This window comes from Nerophis lumbriciformis, linkage group LG05 (assembly GCF_033978685.3).
Source record: "Nerophis lumbriciformis linkage group LG05, RoL_Nlum_v2.1, whole genome shotgun sequence".
Classification (NCBI taxonomy): Eukaryota; Metazoa; Chordata; class Actinopteri; order Syngnathiformes; family Syngnathidae; genus Nerophis; species Nerophis lumbriciformis.
In genome coordinates, this window is record NC_084552.2 from 13317501 (window position 1) to 13338288 (window position 20788).

At 31.3% G+C, this 20788-nt stretch overlaps 3 protein-coding genes across 3 annotated transcripts in view; 2 read left to right on the forward strand and 1 right to left on the reverse strand.

Annotated features, from left to right (window-relative positions):
- The window catches only part of csrp2 (cysteine and glycine-rich protein 2), a 19713-nt gene extending 16262 nt beyond the window's left edge, over window positions 1-3451 (forward strand). Inside the window, exon 6 of the mRNA XM_061961270.2 lies at window positions 3336-3451. Within this exon, the coding sequence (XP_061817254.1) occupies window positions 3336-3412 (77 nt within the window). The 3' untranslated portion in view covers window positions 3413-3451. The remainder of the gene's footprint in view (window positions 1-3335) is intronic.
- The window catches only part of osbpl8 (oxysterol binding protein-like 8), a 1018260-nt gene that overhangs the window by 666078 nt on the left and 331394 nt on the right, over window positions 1-20788 (forward strand). The gene's annotated exons all lie outside the window — the stretch shown is intronic.
- Window positions 3614-20788, reverse strand: part of zdhhc17 (zDHHC palmitoyltransferase 17) — a 133740-nt gene continuing 116565 nt past the window's right edge. Inside the window, exons 14-17 of the mRNA XM_072913151.1 lie at window positions 15430-15513; window positions 15196-15353; window positions 15034-15128; window positions 3614-4510 (exon numbers count right to left, since the gene is read on the reverse strand). Coding sequence (XP_072769252.1) covers window positions 4372-4510; window positions 15034-15128; window positions 15196-15353; window positions 15430-15513 — 476 coding nt within the window. The 3' untranslated portion in view covers window positions 3614-4371. The remainder of the gene's footprint in view (window positions 4511-15033; window positions 15129-15195; window positions 15354-15429; window positions 15514-20788) is intronic.

Genomic DNA, 20788 nt, shown 5'->3' on the forward strand with positions numbered 1-20788 from the left:
AGCGGATTCTAGGATTACCGCCACGACAGGCACCAACCACCTTGCGGCCACATCTCCAATCGGCCGCCTCGACAACAGAAGTACGGAACATGGTCCACTCAGACTCAATGTCCAGCACCTCCCTCGTGACATGTTCAAAGTTCTTCCGGAGGTGGGAATTGAAACTCTCTCTGACAGGAGACTCTGCCAGGCGTTCCCAGCAAACCCTCACAATGCGTTTGGGCCTGCCAGGTCTGTCCGGCATCCTCCCCCACCATCGCAGCCAACTCACCACCAGGTGGTGATCGGTAGAAAGCTCCGCCCTCTCTTCACCCGAGTGTCCAAAACATGAGACCGCAAATCCGATGACACAACTACAAAGTCGATCATGGAACTGCGGCCTAGGGTGTCCTGGTGCCAAGTGCACATATGGACACCCTTATGCTTGAACATGGTGTTTGTTATGGACAATCTGTGACGAGCACAAAAGTCCAATAACAGAACACCACTCAGGTTCAGATCCGGGCAGCCATTCTTCTCAATCACACCTCTCCAGGTTTCACTGTCGCTGCCAACATGAGCATTGAAGTCCCCCAGTAGAACGAGGGAATCACCCGGGGGAGCACTCTCCAGTACTCCCTCGAGTGAATCCAAAAAGGGTGGGTACTCTGAGCTGCCGTTTGGTGCGTAAGCACAAACAACAGTCAGGACACGTTCCCCCACCCGAAGGCGGAGGGAGGCTACCCTCTCGTCCACCGGGTTGAACTCCAACGTGCAGGCTTTGAGCCGAGGGGCAACAAGAATTTCCACCCCAGCCCGTCGCCTCTCACTGCCGGCAACGCCAGAGTGGAAGAGAGTCCAGCCCCTCTCGAGAGAACTGGTTCCAGAGCCCTTGTTGTGCGTCGAGGTGAGTCCGACTATATCTAGCCGGAATTTCTCCACCTCACGCACTAGCTCAGGCTCCTTCCCCCCCAGCGAGGTGACGTTCCACGTCCCAAGAGCTAGCTTCTGTAGCTGTGGATCGGACCGCCAAGTGCCCTGCCCTCGGCTGCCACCCAGCTCACATCGCACCCGACCTCTATGGCCCCTGCTATGGGTGGTGAGACCATTGGAGGGGGGACCCACGTTGCCTATATGTGTATATATATATACAAATATGTGTATATATATATGTGTGTATATATATATATATATATATATATATAGATAGATAGATAGATAGATAGATAGATAGATAGATAGATAGATATATCGATCTATCTATATATATATATATATATATATATATATATATATATGTATGTATGTATGTACATGTATATATATATATAAATATATATATATATATAAATATATATATATATATATATGTATATACATACATACATACATGTGTATATATATATTAAGGCTGCAACAACTAATCGATTAAAATTGATTATAAAAATAGTTGGCGATTAATTTAGTCATCGATTCGTTGGATCTATGCTATAAGCATGCGCAGAGGCTACTTTTATTATTATTATTTTTTATTTTTATAAACCTTTATTTATAAACTGAACCATTTACATACAGCTGAAAAACAATAATCAAAATAAGTATGGTGCCAGTATGCTGGGTTTTTCCAATAAAATACTGGAAAGGATAGAAATGTAGTTTGTCTCTTTTATCCGATTATTAATCGATTAATCGAAGTAATAATCGACAGATTAATCTATTAGCAAATTAGTTGTTAATTGCAGCCCTAATATATATATATATATATAATATTCTGTATAAATAATAATACAAGCGTTTTTGTCCACTTGGCTGCTGGCCTAAATACATTATGACTAGTTTGATGGATGATGATGGATCAAAATGATGGTTTTCAGAAGTGTTTCCATTGTCAGTGGCCCCCAATAATGTCTCATTTATTCATATACTCTATGCTAAATATCTATCATTTCATCGAATGATTTTAAGGTATATATATATATAAATATTTTTTACATCAATAAAACACCATGAGAAATAATTCATATTTAGTAAATGATTAAAATGACTTAAAAAAAAAAATGCTAATACAATTACGAATCAAAAGAATTAAAATAAATATGCCATAAAAATTACTAATGAAATAAAAACGTCCATTGTATTTTTTGTTTTTTAAATTAGTTGTCAATATTTTAATACAGCTTATTATAGTTATTTATTTTTTATATAATGGTCACACTGTAACAAAACACACACGTAAGTGTATATACACGCACACACATACATATATACTGTATACACACACACGTGTATATATATATATATATATATATATATATATATATATATATATATACACACACACATATATTCACACAGGTATATACACATATATACATGTGTATATATGTATATGTATATATGTGTGTGTGTGTGTATATGTATATATATATATATATACACATACTGTATATGTTTGTGTATATATACACACACAAACATATATATATACATATATATACACACACGTATGTGTATATATATTTATATACACATATATACACACACACACATAAATATACATATTCGTGCATATATATGTATATATATATATATATATTCACACACACATGTATATATACATATGTATGTGTGTAAATGTGTATATATACACTTATACACACATATATACATGTGTATAAACACACACACACACACACACCTGTGTATATATACACTTACACATATATATGAGCATTTAAATATGTGCATATATATACACACACACATACATATACTGTATATATGTGTATGTATATATATATATATATATATATATATATATATACAGTATATATATATGTATACACATACATATATATGTGGGTACATATATATATATATATATATACACACACACATACATATATATGTATGTATATATGTACATATATACACACATACATATATATATATTTACACACACATATATATGTGTATATATATGCACACACATACAGTATATATGTGCATATGTATTACACATATACACACAGTATACTCAATGTATAATTTCAAAGATAAAAACATTTGACATAAATAAAATACGATGCTAGCTAAGAAATAACATTTATTATTTATAAGTTTGAAACATGACACACTTTAAAAATGACAACATAATAGAAAGTTAACAAAACAAATATGTATGCTTTATAAAAATACAATGACCAACAATAAATTACAAATGAAATATTAAAAAAACACAGAATATTAATTTATGCTAACTTCATAAATGTGTTGTGATGACACAGCACTTTTATGAAGGTTCAAACGTGATACATGTGTTGATTCTCAAAGTGATATTTTCTCTCCGTCCCCAGCTTGCTACGCCAAGAACTTCGGCCCCAAAGGGTTCGGCTACGGCCAAGGAGCCGGCGCCTTGGTGCACGCCCAGTGACCTCGCTCTCCCCTTCAAAATAAAACCTCCTCCTGTTGACGTTTGCCTTTTTATTATGACAAGTGAGCCATGCCGTGTGAAGCCGTGGAGAGGCACTGGAAATGATGCTGGAAGAACGCGGTGGACGAAATGATGATGACCACTTTTCTGCTTTTACAAAAGAAAATTGCTTTACAATTTGTACATCCAGTGGTATAACAAACCCAGCCTTTTATATATATACAGTATGTATACTGTGTGTGTATATATATATATATATATACCACATTTCAAATAAAAAAGCATGAAATATATTACACACTTGCACGGACACTGGATTGAAGCCAAAAAGGAGGTACAAATACACGCTAAGAGTCATTCTATACATGGGGGTGGAGCTTAGTACATGCAGTGGAGGACGCTGGCCTACAGACGCTGCTGGACGCCACCACGAGCTACTTGGAGTCCAAACTAAACGGCAACACCCACAAGAAAGCAGTCCAGATTATGTACATTCTTTACACTGTTTGTGTGGAAACAGGCAAAATAAATCAGTGCAAGGTCGACATGGAATGAACCTTTTCATATTCTAATAATAAATACACCACTACTTTAATATCTCCTCTCATTCATATATATATATATATAAAAAAAAAAAAAAAAATTGCTAAAATGATATAAATATCAAATAAATATGTTTTTGCCCCGGACAAGCCCCCAAAAGGAAGAAAAAGTCAGTGGGGGGTGGGAGTTCTCCCAAAAGGAACTCGCCCTCTTTGCAAAATAAAATTAAAAAAAAAACCTTCTGTTTTGGAAAATAAATCCTGGAGATGAAAGGATAAAAAGGGGCGGGGTCACGTCTCTCAAAGGACCACGGATGCTTTTATTTCCTGTCGTGGCCACACGCCGTCGGGGTGTGGGGGGAGGGGGGGGTAACAGCATGCTAATCCCGGCTCGTGGTGGTCCTGGGGGCGGGGCTTTCACACCAGCTGGTACCCCGAGCCGGACGTCTGCTCGTAGTCTATTGTGTACTGGCTGGTCCAGTCCACGGCCACGGGCCGCATCAGACCACAGCAGCGCATCTCGAAGAAATCGATGAGGTTTCGGACGCAACCGTGGCTGCGAGGGAACGGACGGAAGAGAATCTTACTCACGTCGTAACAACACAACAAAACATCTGCTCTTACTCGCTAGCATTAGCTTATAGCTAGCATGGTATCTGATAGCTAGCATTAGCTTATGGTTAGCATGGTATCGGAGAGCTAGCATTAGCTTATGGTTAGCATGGTATCTGATAGCTAGCATTAACTTATGGCTAGCATGGTATACAATAGCTAGCATGGTATCTAATTGCTAGCATTAACTCAAGGCTAGCATGGTATCTGATAGCTAGCATTGGCTTATGGTTAGCATGGTATCAGATAGCTAGCATTAGCTTATGGTTAGCATGGTATCTAATAGCTAGCATTAGCTTATGGCTAGCCTGGTATATGATAGCTAGCATTAGCTTATGGTTAGCATGGTATCTAATAGCTAGCATTAGCTCAAGGCTAGCATGGTATCTGATAGCTAGCATTGGCTTATGGTTAGCATGGTATCAGATAGCTAGCATTAGCTTATGGTTAGCATGGTATCTAATAGCTAGCATTAACTTATGGCTAGCCTGGTATATGATAGCTAGCATTAGCTTATGGTTAGCATGGTATCTGATAGCTAGCATTAACTTAAGGCTAGCATGGTATCTGAAAGCTAGCATTAACTTAAGGCTAGCAGGGTATCTGATAGCTTTCATTAGCTTATGGCTAGCATGGTATCAGATAGCTTTCATTAGCTTATGGTTAGCATGGTATCAGATAGCTAGCATTAGCTTATAGCTAGCCTGGTATATGATAGCTAGCATTAACGTATGGCTAGCATGGTGTCTGATAGCTAGCATTAACTTATGGCTAGCATGGTATCTGATAGCTAGCATTAGCTTAAGGCTGACCTGGTATATGATAGCTAGCATTAGCGTATGGCTAGCTTGGTATCTGATAGCTAGCTTTAGCATATAGCTAGCATGGTATCTAAATAAAACATACTGAAGGAGATAATAACATTAAAATCCTATTCAAACGCTGGACATTTATCCATGAAAATGCTGAGAAGCTGCTGATGGTGTGTTTGACGTTGAATTCCAGTACTTCCTATGTGAAGTACAATTGAGTTAATGTGTATTAAACATGACAGGGAGCAGGTTGATTTGACATACAAGTGTTTTGAGTTAAGAGTAAAACTTGTTATTACAGTTTTATTACTCAACTATTACTCTTTCTTCTTATTCTCAGGAATTATTACTCATTACAATACAATGTGTGTATTACAACGTATTGACATGTGTGTATTACAACATATTTACATGTGTATTAGTACATATTGACATGTGTGTATTAGTACATATTTACATGTGTGTATTACTACATATTTACATGTGTGTATTAGTACATATTTACATGTGTGTATTAGAACATATTTACATGTGTGTATTACTACATATTGACATGTGTCTATTAGTACATATTGACCTGTGTGTATTACTACATATTTACATGTGTGTATTACAACATATTGACATGTGTGTATTACAACATATTTACATGTGTGTATTAGTACATATTTACATGTGTGTATTACTACATATTTACATGTGTGTATTAGTACATATTTACATGTGTGTATTACAACATATTGACATGTGTGTATTACAACATATTTACATGTGTGTATTAGTACATATTTACATGTGTGTATTACTACATATTGACATGTGTGTATTACAACATATTTACATGTGTGTATTAGTACATATTTACATGTGTGTATTACAACATATTTACATGTGTATTACTACATATTTACATGTGTGTATTACAACATATTGACATGTGTGTATTACAACATATTTACATGTGTGTATTAGTACATATTTACATGTGTGTATTACTACATATTTACATGTGTGTATTAGTACATATTTACATGTGTGTATTACAACATATTGACATGTGTGTATTACTACATATTTACATGTGTGTATTACAACATAGTGACATGTGTGTATTACAACATATTTACCTGTGTGTATTACTACATATTTACATGTGTGTATTACAACATATTGACATGTGTGTATTACAACATATTTACATGTGTGTATTACTACATATTTACATGTCTGTATTAGTACATATTTACATGTGTGTATTACTACATATTTACATGTGTGTATTACTACATATTTACATGTCTGTATTAGTACATATTTACATGTGTGTATTACTACATATTTACATGTGTGTATTACTACATATTTACATGTGTGTATTACTACATATTTACATGTCTGTATTAGTACATATTTACATGTGTATTACTACATATTGACATGTGTGTATTACTACATATTGACATGTGTGTATTACTACATATTTACATGTGTGTAATACTACATATTTACATGTGTGTATTACTACATATTTACATGTGTGTATTACTACATATTTACATATGTGTATTAGTACATATTGACATGTGTGTATTACTACATATTGACATGTGTGTAATACTACATATTGACGTGTGTATTACTACATTTTACATGTGTGTATTACTACATATTGACATGTGTGTATTACTACATATTGACATGTGTGTATTACTACATATTTACATGTGTGTATTACTACATATTGACATGTGTGTATTACTACATATTGACATGTGTGTATTAGTACATATTTACATGTGTGTATTACTACATGTTGACATGTGTGTATTACAACATATTTACATGTGTATATAAGTACATATTTACATTGTGTGTAATACTACATATTTACATGTGTGTATTAGTACATTATACATGTGTGTATTACAACATATTTACATGTGTATATTAGTACATATTTACATTGTGTGTAATACTACATATTTACATGTGTGTATTACTACATATTTACATGTGTGTATTAGTACATATTTACATGTGTGTATTACTACATATTGACGTGTGTATTACTACATATTGACATGTGTGTATTACTACATATTGACATGTGTGTAATACTACATTTTTACATGTGTGTATTACTACATATTGACATGTGTGTAATACTACATATTGACGTGTGTATTATTACATTTTTACATGTGTGTATTACTACATTTTTACATGTGTGTATTACTACATATTGACATGTGTGTATTACTACATATTGACATGTGTGTATTAGTACATATTTACATGTGTGTATTACTACATGTTGACATGTGTGTATTACAACATATTTACATTGTGTGTAATACTACATATTTACATGTGTGTATTACTACATACTGACGTGTGTATTACTACATATTGACATGTGTGTAATACTACATTTTTACATGTGTGTATTACTACATATTTACATGTGTGTAATACTACATATTTACATGTGTGTATTAGTACATATTTACATGTGTGTATTACAACATATTTACATGTGTATATTAGTACATATTTACATTGTGTGTAATACTACATATTTACATGTGTGTATTAGTACATATTTACATGTGTGTATTACTACATACTGACGTGTGTATTACTACATATTGACATGTGTGTATTACTACATATTGACATGTGTGTAATACTACATTTTACATGTGTGTATTACTACATATTGACATGTGTGTATTACTACATATTGACATGTGTGTAATACTACATATTGACGTGTGTATTACTACATTTTACATGTGTGTATTACTACATATAGACATGTGTGTATTACTACATATTGACATGTGTGTATTACTACATATTTACATGTGTGTATTACTACATATTGACATGTGTGTATTACTACATATTGACATGTGTGTATTAGTACATATTTACATGTGTGTATTACTACATGTTGACATGTGTGTATTACTACATATTTACATGTGTATATAAGTACATATTTACATTGTGTGTAATACTACATATTTACATGTGTGTATTAGTACATATTTACATGTGTGTATTACAACATATTTACATGTGTATATTAGTACATATTTACATTGTGTGTAATACTACATATTTACATGTGTGTATTACTACATATTTACATGTGTGTATTAGTACATATTTACATGTGTGTATTACTACATATTGACGTGTGTATTACTACATATTGACATGTGTGTATTACTACATATTGACATGTGTGTATTACTACATATTGACATGTGTGTAATACTACATTTTTACATGTGTGTATTACTACATATTGACATGTGTGTAATACTACATATTGACGTGTGTATTATTACATTTTTACATGTGTGTATTACTACATTTTTACATGTGTGTATTACTACATATTGACATGTGTGTATTACTACATATTGACATGTGTGTATTAGTACATATTTACATGTGTGTATTACTACATGTTGACATGTGTGTATTACAACATATTTACATTGTGTGTAATACTACATATTTACATGTGTGTATTACTACATACTGACGTGTGTATTACTACATATTGACATGTGTGTAATACTACATTTTTACATGTGTGTATTACTACATATTTACATGTGTGTAATACTACATATTTACATGTGTGTATTAGTACATATTTACATGTGTGTATTACAACATATTTACATGTGTATATTAGTACATATTTACATTGTGTGTAATACTACATATTTACATGTGTGTATTAGTACATATTTACATGTGTGTATTACTACATACTGACGTGTGTATTACTACATATTGACATGTGTGTATTACTACATATTGACATGTGTGTAATACTACATTTTTACATGTGTGTATTACTACATATTTACATGTGTATATTAGTACATATTTACATTGTGTGTAATACTACATATTTACATGTGTGTATTACTACATATTTACATGTGTGTATTAGTACATATTTACATGTGTGTATTACTACATATTGACGTGTGTATTACTACATATTGACATGTGTGTATTACTACATATTGACATGTGTGTATTACTACATATTGACATGTGTGTAATACTACATTTTTACATGTGTGTATTACTACATATTGACATGTGTGTAATACTACATATTGACGTGTGTATTATTACATTTTTACATGTGTGTATTACTACATTTTTACATGTGTGTATTACTACATATTGACATGTGTGTATTACTACATATTGACATGTGTGTATTAGTACATATTTACATGTGTGTATTACTACATGTTGACATGTGTGTATTACAACATATTTACATTGTGTGTAATACTACATATTTACATGTGTGTATTACTACATACTGACGTGTGTATTACTACATATTGACATGTGTGTAATACTACATTTTTACATGTGTGTATTACTACATATTTACATGTGTGTAATACTACATATTTACATGTGTGTATTAGTACATATTTACATGTGTGTATTACAACATATTTACATGTGTATATTAGTACATATTTACATTGTGTGTAATACTACATATTTACATGTGTGTATTAGTACATATTTACATGTGTGTATTACTACATACTGACGTGTGTATTACTACATATTGACATGTGTGTATTACTACATATTGACATGTGTGTAATACTACATTTTTACATGTGTGTATTACTACATATTTACATGTGTGTATTACTACATATTGACATGTCTGTATTAGTACAGATTGACATGTGTGTATAACTACATATTTACATGTGTGTATTACTACATATTGACATGTGTGTATTACTACATATTTACATGTGTGTATTACTACATATTGACATGTGTGTATTACTACATTTTTACATGTGTGTATTACTACATATTTACATGTATGTATTACTACATTTTTACATGTGTGTATTACTACATATTTACATGTGTGTATTACTACATTTTTACATGTTTGTATTAGTACATATTGACATGTGTGTATCAGTACAAGCTAGTTCTTGTACAAGTACTCCTGAAGTACACTTACACTAGTACACTTACACGAGTACCCTTACAGTAGTACACTTACTGGAATACACTTACACTAGTACACTTACACTAGTACACTTACTGGAGTACACTTACACTAGTATACTTACTGCAGTACACTTACACTAGTATACTTATTGGAATACACTTACTTGGAGTACACTTACACTAGCACACTTGCACTAGTACACTTACAGTAGTACACTTACTAGAATACACCTACTGGAGTACACTTACACTAGTACAATTACTGGAGTACACTTACACTAGTACACTTACAGTAGTACACACACTAGTACATTTATTGGAGTACACTTATTGGAGTACACTTACACTAGTATACTTACTGGAATACACTTACTTGGAGTACACTTACACTAGCACACTTGCACTAGTACACTTACAGTAGTACACTTACTGGAATACACCTACTGGAGTACACTTACACTAGTACACTTACTGGAGTACACTTACACTAGTACACTTACAGTAGTACACACACTAGTACACTTATTGGAGTACACTTACACTAGTACACTTACTGGATTACACTTACAGTAGTACACACACTAGTACACTTATTGTAGTACACTTATTGGAGTACACTTACACTAGTACACTTACTAGTTAACAGTATGTGATTCTTGTCTAATGTATTTTTACTATTTCATTCTCATAAATATATGTGACTACTTGTTACTTTTTCCTCATACTATTATTACTTATTGTATTGTAATATTAAATACTATGTTGTATTGTAGTACAACATCTATATGTTATGATATATTTATCATACTATTATTACTTATTGTATTGTATTATTAAATACTATGTTGTATTCTAGTACAACATCTATGTTATGATATATTTATCATACTATTATTACTTATTGTATTGTATTATTAAATACTATGTTGTATTGTAGTACAACATCTATATATTGTGATATATTTATCATACTATTATTACTTGTGATTTGTATGATATTTTATAGTATTGAAGTATTATCATGACCTTTTCATCAAATATTACAAGACATTTCTTGCATTGTTATTGTTTCTCATTTTATGACTTTCTTCATGCAGAATTTCTCATACTGATATATTATTATTATTTATCATGACATATTTATTTTCTTCTCATACTTTGTCAATATTTGTATATTTTATCATAACATTTTCTAACTGGTATTCCTGTGACATTCTTTGCTACCATTATCATCACTATCATTATGACCTTCATGTGTTAATGATAATATAATATCATTATGACCTTCATGTATTCATGATAATATAATATCATTATGACCTTCATGTATTAATGATAATATAATATCATTATGACCTTCATGTATTAATGATAATATAATATCATTATGACCTTCATGTATTCATGATAATATAATATCATTATGACCTTCATGTATTAATGATAATATATCATTATGACCTTCATGTGTTAATGATAATATAATATCATTATAACCTTCATGTATTAATGATAATATATCATTATGACCTTCATGTGTTAATGATAATATACTATCATTATAACCTTCATGTATTCATGATAATATAATATCATTATGACCTTCATGTATTCATGATAATATAATATCATTATGACCTTCATGTATTAATGATAATATATCATTATGACCTTCATGTGTTAATGATAATATAATATCATTATAACCTTCATGTATTAATGATAATATATCATTATGACCTTCATGTGTTAATGATAATATAATATCATTATAACCTTCATGTATTCATGATAATATAATATCATTATGACCTTCATGTATTAATGATAATATAATATAATATCATTATGACCTTCATGTATTAATGATAATATAATATATCATTATGACCTTCATGTATTAATGATAATATAATATAATATCATTATGACCTTCATGTATTAATGATAATATAATATAATATCATTATGACCTTCATGTATTAATGATGATATAATATCATTATGACCTTCATGTATTAGTTCACATGTTGTCTTCATACTGTTCTACCTTCTTCTCATGACTTCTCTCATTAAATGTTTTCTCATGTGGTGTTTTTTCCTCATTTACTTTTTTTTTTTACAATAAACTTTTCTGCTTTCGCTTGAAGATGTTTTCCTCATACTGTTATTAATCTTTTCTCCTTGCATGTAAAGATGTTTTCCTCATACTGTTATTAATCTTTTCTCATTACATTTTCTCATGTAAAGACTTTTTCCTCATACTGTTAATCTTTTCTCCTTAAATTGTCTTATCTTAAGATGTTTTCCTCATACTGTTATTAACTCTTTTCTCCCTACATGTTTCATGTAAAGACTTTTTCCTCATACTGTTTTTAATCTTATTTTGTTACATTTTCTCATCTAAAGATGTTTTCCTCATACTGTTATCAATCTTTTCTCATTACATTTTCTCATGTAAAGACTTTTCCTCATACTGTTAATCTTTTCTCATTACATTTTCTCATCTACAGTTGTTTGTTTTCCTCATATTGTTATTAACCTTTTCTCCTTACATGTTGTCATGTAGCAATGTTTCCTTCATACGAGTGTACATTTTCTCATGTAAGGATGTTTTCCTCATACTGTCATTTGTTCTCTTTACATTTTCTCATGCAAATACTTTTTCCTCATACTGTTATTGATCTTTTCTCATTACATTTTCTCATCTAAATACGTTTTCCTCATACTGTTATTAATCTTTTCTCATTACATTTTCTCATGTAAAGACTTCTTCCTCATACTGTTAATCTTTTCTCCTTAAATTGTCTTATCTTAAGATATTTTCCTCATACTGTTATTACTCTTTTCTCCCAACATGTTTCATGTAAAGACTTTTTCCTCATACTGTTATTAATCTTTTTCGTTACATTTTCTCATGTAAAGATGTTTTCCTCATACTGTTATTAATTTTTCTCATTACATTTTCTCATCTACAGTTGTTTGTTTTCCTCATACTGTTATTAATCTTTTCTCATTACATTATTTTCATGTAGACTTTTTCCTCATACTGTTATTAATCTTTTCTCCTTACATGTTTCCTTCATACTAGTGTACATTTTCTCATGTAAGGATGTTTTCCTCATACTGTTATTTTTTTCTCCTTACATTTTCTCATGTAAATATGTTTTCTTCATACTGTTATTAATCTTTTCCTCTTACATGTTCTAATGCAAAGGTGTTTTCCTCATACTGTTATTATTTTCTCCTTACATTTTCTTAAGTAAAACTTTTTCCTCATACTGTTAATATTTTCTCATTACACTTTCTCATCTAAAGATGTTTTCCTCCTACTGTTATTAATCTTTTCTCATTACATTATTTTCATGTAAAGACTTTTTCCTCATACTGTTATCAATCTTTTCTCATCTAAAGATGTTTTCCTCATACTGTTATTAATCTTTTCTCATTACATTTTCTCATGTAAAGACTTTTCCTCATACTGTTAATAATCTTTTCTCCTTACATGTTGTCACGTAGCAATGTTTCCTTCATACTAGTGTACATTTTCTCATGTAAGGATGTTTTCTTCATACTGTCATTAATCTTTTCTCATTACATTTTCTCATGTAAAGACTTTTCTTCATACTGTTAATATTTTCTCATTACATTTTCTCATCTACAGTTGTTTGTTTTCCTTATACTGTTATTAATCTTTTCTCATTACATTATTCTCATGTACAGACTTTTTCCTCATACTGTTATTAATCTTTTCTCCTTACATGTTGTCATGTAGCAATGTTTCCTTCATTTTCTCATGTAAGGATGTTTTCCTCATACTGTTATTTTTTTCTCCTTACATTTTCTCATGTAAATATGTTTTCTTCATACTGTTATCAATCTTTTCCTCTTACATTTTCTAATGCAGAGGTGTTTTCCTCATACTGTTATTAATATTTTCTCATTACACTTTCTCATGTAAAACTTTTTCCTCATACTGTTAATATTTTCTCATTACACTTTCTCATGTAAAGATCTTTTCCTCATACTGTTATTAACCTTTTCTCCTTACATGTTGTCATGTAGCAATGTTTCCTTCATACTAGTGTACATTTTCTCATGTAAGGATGTTTTCCTCATACTGTTATTTGTTCTCTTTACATTTTCTCATGCAAATACTTTTTCCTCATACTGTTATTAATCTTTTCTCATTACATTTTCTCATCTAAAGACTTGTTCTCATACTGTTAATCTTTTCTCATTACATTTTCTCATCTACAGTTGTTTGTTTTCCTCATATTGTTATTAATCTTTTCTCCTTACATGTTGTCACGTAGCAATGTTTCCTTCATACTAGTGTACATTTTCTCATGGAGGGATGTTTTCCTCATACTGTTATTTTTTTCTCCTTACATTTTCTCATGTAAATCCTTTTCCTCATACTGTTAATATTTTCTCCTTACAATATTCTCATGTAAAGACTTTTTCCTCATACTGTTAATAATCTTTCCTCCTCACACGTTGTCACGTAGTGAGGTTCCTCATGAGTGTGACTGACAAATGGTTTGTCTTGTTGAACAAGTTAATAACCATGAGAGGTGAGAGAAATGAGGAGTGTGCAGAAAGAGAAGCGACTTACTTGAAGGGGCTCTCGATGGAGGTGGCCGTGACTTTAAAGTGCTTGTAGCGCCGAGCGTTCATCCTCTCGTTGGTGGTGATTCCTAAAGCGGCGATCTGGCGGCGAGGAATGAGAAAGCGTGATGAGAAAGCGGCGAGCGTCGGTGCGAGCGAGAACTCTCACCTGGTAGAGCTGACACATGATGAGCACGGCCACCCACAGGAAGTGGAAGATGCTGTTGAGGAACATCCAGAACATCCAGGGTGAGCAGGAGGCGATCTGGGTCAGGTAGAACCAGAAGCCATCCTTGGCGTAGGTGGTGGCGCAGTGGATCCTCCAGTCTGGAAGGTTCCAGCACAAGGTGTGTGTGTGAAACATCAACTGTGATGAAGATGACTCAGGAGGTGAAGAACTCACAGGAGATGCAGCCGTAAATCATCCAGCAGATCATGCACAGCAGGAAGAACAGGTAGCCCATGAAGTAGCGGTGGTTCCCACTTCCTGTGGGCGCCAAAATAAAATGCTCACATTTATGAAAAGGACCTAAACACTGTAAAGGAACCAAACCAAACCTAAAAGACACAAAAGGAAACAAACTAAACCTAAAAGACACTAAAAGAACTAAACTTAAAATACACTAAAAGAACTAAACTAAAGACACTAAAAAACTAAACTAAACTTAAGACACTAAAAGAACCAAACTAAACCTAAAATACACTAAAAGAACTAAACTAAAGACACTAAAAAAACTAAACTAAACTTAAGACGCTAAAAGAACCAAACTAAACCTAAAAGACACTAAAATAACTAAACTGAACCTAAAAGACACTAAAAGAAGCAAACTTAACCGAAAACACACTAAAAGAACCAACTAAACATAAAATACACTAAAAGAACCAAACTAAACCTAAAAGACGCTGAAAGAACCAAACTACACTTAAGAGATACTAAAAGAACCAATCTAAACCTAAAAGACACTTAAAGAACTAAAGTAAAACTAAAAGACACTAAAAGAACCAACTAAACATAAAATACACTAAAAGAACCAAACTCAACCTAAAAGACACTGAAAGAACCAAATTAAACTTAAGAGATACTAAAAGAACCAATCTCAACCTAAAAGACACTTACAGTACTAAAGTAAAACTAAAAGACACTAAAAGAACCAAACTAAACCTAAAAGACAATAAAATAACCAAATAAACCTAAAGACACTAAAAGAACCAAACTAAACTTAAGAGACACTAAAAAAACTAAACTAAACTTAAAATACACTAAAAAAATTAAACTAAACTTAAAACACTAAAAGACCCAAACTAAACCTAAAAGACACTAAAAGAACCAAACTTAACCTAAAAGTCACGAAAGGAACCAAACTAAACGTAAAAGACACTAAAATAACTAAACTTAAAAGACACTAAAAGAACCAAACTAAACCTAAAAAACACTAAAACTAAAGTAAACCTAAAAGACACAAAAATAACCAAACTAAACCTAAAAGACACTAAAAGAACCAAACTAAACCTAAAAAACACTAAAACTAAACTAAACCTAATAAACACGAAACGAAGTAAACTAAACCTAAAAGACACTACAAGAACTAAACTTAACTTAAGACACTAAAAGAACCAAACTAAACCTAAAAGTTACGAAAAGAACCAAACTAAACCTAAAAGACAATAAAAGAACCAAACTAAACCTAAAAGACACAAAAAAAAAACTAAACCTAAAAGAACTAAACTAAACTTAAAATACACTTAAAGAAACAAACTAAATCTAAAAGACAATAAAATAACCAAATAAACCTAAGAGACATTAAAAGAAATAAACTAAACTTAAAAGACACTAAAAGAACCGAACTAAACCTAAGACACTAAAAGAACCGAACTAAACCTAAAAGACACTAAAAGAACCGACCTAGACCTAAAAGACACTAAAAGAACCGAACTAAACTTAAGAGACACTAAAAGAAACAAACTAAACTTAAGAGACACTAAAAGAACCGAACTAAACTTAAGAGACATTAAAAGAAACAAACTAAACTTAAGAGACACTAAAAGAACCAAACTAAACCTAAAAGACACTAAAAGAACTAAACTAAACTTAAAAGACACTAAAAGAACCACACTAAACCTAAAAGACACTAAAAGAACCAAACTAAACTTAAAAGACACTAAAAGAACCAAACTAAACCTAAAAGACACTAAAAGAACCAAACTAAACTTAAAAGACACTAAAAGAACCAAACTAAACCTAAAAGACACTAAAAGAACCAAACTAAACCTGATCTGGTCCAACTAGTGTCATCATGATCAAGTTAGAAGTAATAACAACTAAATTCATTCATTCATTCATTCATTCATCCTTTTGCATTGTTTCATTATGTCTTCATTTTGATGAATTTATTTTGGAACAATTAGTAACCTAAAAATACAACTTTTCTCTTTTGGTTGAACCTTTTTTTTTTTTATAAATACAAATAGTTTTTATTGTGTATAATTACACTTTGTCTCTTGTAAAAGTGTACCTTTTTCCCCGTGTTATTTACCTTTTTTTAATTCTTTTTGTCTTGTATTATTATGACTTTATTCCTACACAATCACAACTTGTAGTCAAACAATAAACATAATAAAGTGCAGTTTAAAGTAAGACTACTATGTCTCTGAGATAAATAAACACAATAAAGTGCAGTTTAAAGTAAGACTACTGTGTCTCTGACATAAATAAACACAATAAAGTGCAGTTTAAAGTAAGACTACTGCGTCTCTGACATAAATAAACATAATAAAGTGCAGTTTAAAGTAAGACTACTGTGTCTCTGACATAAAGAAACATAATAAAGTGCAGTTTAAAGTAAGACTACTGCGTCTCTGACATAAATAAACATAATAAAGTGCAGTTTAAAGTAAGACTACTGTGTCTCTGACATAAATAAACATAATAAAGCAGTTTAAAGTAAGACTCCTGTGTCTCTGAGATAAATAAACATAATAAAGTGCAGTTTAAAGTAAGACTCCTGTGTCTCTGACATAAATAAAGACAATAAAGTGCAGTTTAAAGTAAGACTACCGTGTCTCTGACATAAATAAACATAATAAAGTGCAGTTTAAAGTAAGACTACTGTGTCTCTGACATAAATAAACATAATAAAGTGCAATTTAAAGTAAGACTACTGTGTCTCTGACATAAATAAACATAATAAAGTGCAGTTTAAAGTAAGACTACTGTGTCTCTGACATAAATAAAGACAATAAAGTGCAGTTTAAAGTAAGACTCCTGTGTCTCTGACATAAATAAACACAATAAAGTGCAGTTTAAAGTAAGACTACTGTGTCTCTGACATAAATAAACATAATAAAGTGCAGTTTAAAGTAAGACTACTGTGTCTCTGACATTAATAAACATAATAAAGTGCAGTTTAAAGTAAGACTACTGTGTCTCTGACATTAATAAACATAATAAAGTGCAGTTTAAAGTAAGACTACTGTGTATCTGACATTAATAAACATAATAAAGTGCAGTTTAAAGTAAGACTCCTGTGTCTCTGACATAAATAAACACAATAAAGTGCAGTTTAAAGTAAGACTACTGTGTCTCTGACATAAATAAACATAATAAAGTGCAGTTTAAAGTAAGACTACTGTGTCTCTGACATAAATAAAGACAATAAAGTGCAGTTTAAAGTAAGACTACTGTGTCTCTGACATAAATAAACATAATAAAGTGCAGTTTAAAGTAAGACTACTGTGTCTCTGACATAAATAAACATAATAAAGTGCAGTTTAAAGTAAGACTCCTGTGTCTCTGAGTTAAATAAACATAATAAAGTGCAGTTTAAAGTAAGACTACTGTGTCTCTGACATAAATAAACATAATAAAGTGCAGTTTAAAGTAAGACTACTGTGTCTCTGACATAAATAAACATAATAAAGTGCAGTTTAAAGTAAGACTACTGTGTCTCTGACATAAATAAACATAATAAAGTGCAGTTTAAAGTAAGACTACTGTGTCTCTGACATAAATAAACATAATAAAGTGCAGTTTAAAGTAAGACTCCTGTGTCTCTGAGTTAAATAAACATAATAAAGTGCAGTTTAAAGTAAGACTACTGTGTCTCTGACATAAATAAACATAATAAAGTGCAGTTTAAAGTAAGACTCCTGTGTCTCTGACATTAATAAACATAATAAAGTGCAGTTTAAAGTATGACTACTGTGTCTCTGACATAAACAATAAAGACAATAAAGTGCAGTTTAAAGTAAGACTACTGTGTCTCTGACATAAATAAACACAATAAAGTGCAGTTTAAAATAAGACTATTGTGTCTCTGACATAAATAAACATAATAAAGTGCAGTTTAAAGTAAGACTACTGTGTCTCTGACATAAATAAAGACAATAAAGTGCAGTTTAAAGTAAGACTACTGTGTCTCTGACATAAATAAACACAATAAAGTGCAGTTTAAAGTAAGACTACTGTGTCTCTGACATAAATAAACACAATAAAGTGCAGTTTAAAGTAAGACTCCTGTGTCTCTGACATAAATAAACATAATAAAGTGCAGTTTAAAGTAAGACTCCTGTGTCTCTTACATAAATAAAGACAATAAAGTGCAGTTTAAAGTAAGACTCCTGTGTCTCTGACATAAATAAACACAATAAAGTGCAGTTTAAAGTAAGACTACTGTGTCTCTGACATAAATAAACATAATAAAGTGCAGTTTAAAGTAAGACTACTGTGTCTCTGACATTAATAAACATAATAAAGTGCAGTTTAAAGTAAGACTACTGTGTATCTGACATTAATAAACATAATAAAGTGCAGTTTAAAGTAAGACTCCTGTGTCTCTGACATAAATAAACACAATAAAGTGCAGTTCAAAGTAAGACTACTGTGTCTCTGACATAAATAAACATAATAAAGTGCAGTTTAAAGTAAGACTACTGTGTCTCTGACATAAATAAAGACAATAAAGTGCAGTTTAAAGTAAGACTACTGTGTCTCTGACATAAATAAACATAATAAAGTGCAGTTTAAAGTAAGACTACTGTGTCTCTGACATAAATAAACATAATAAAGTGCAGTTTAAAGTAAGACTACTGTGTCTCTGACATAAATAAACATAATAAAGTGCAGTTTAAAGTAAGACTCCTGTGTCTCTGACATAAATAAACATAATAAAGTGCAGTTTAAAGTAAGACTCCTGTGTCTCTGAGTTAAATAAACATAATAAAGTCCAGTTTAAAGTAAGACTCCTGTTTCTCTGACATAAAGACAATAAAGTGCAGTTTAAAGTAAGACTACCGTGTCTCTGACATTAATAAACATAATAAAGTGCAGTTTAAAGTAAGACTCCTGTGTCTCTGACATAAATAAACATAATAAAGTGCAGTTTAAAGTAAGACTACTGTGTCTCTGACATAAATAAACATAATAAAGTGCAGTTTAAAGTAAGACTACTGTGTCTCTGACATAAATAAACATAATAAAGTGCAGTTTAAAGTAAGACTCCTGTGGCTCTGACATTAATAAACATAATAAAGTGCAGTTTAAAGTAAGACTACTGTGTCTCTGACATAAATAAACATAATAAAGTGCAGTTTAAAGTATGACTACTGTGTCTCTGACATAAACAATAAAGACAATAAAGTGCAGTTTAAAGTAAGACTACTGTGTCTCTGACATAAATAAACACAATAAAGTGCAGTTTAAAATAAGACTATTGTGTCTCTGACATAAATAAACATAATAAAGGGCAGTTTAAAGTAAGACTACT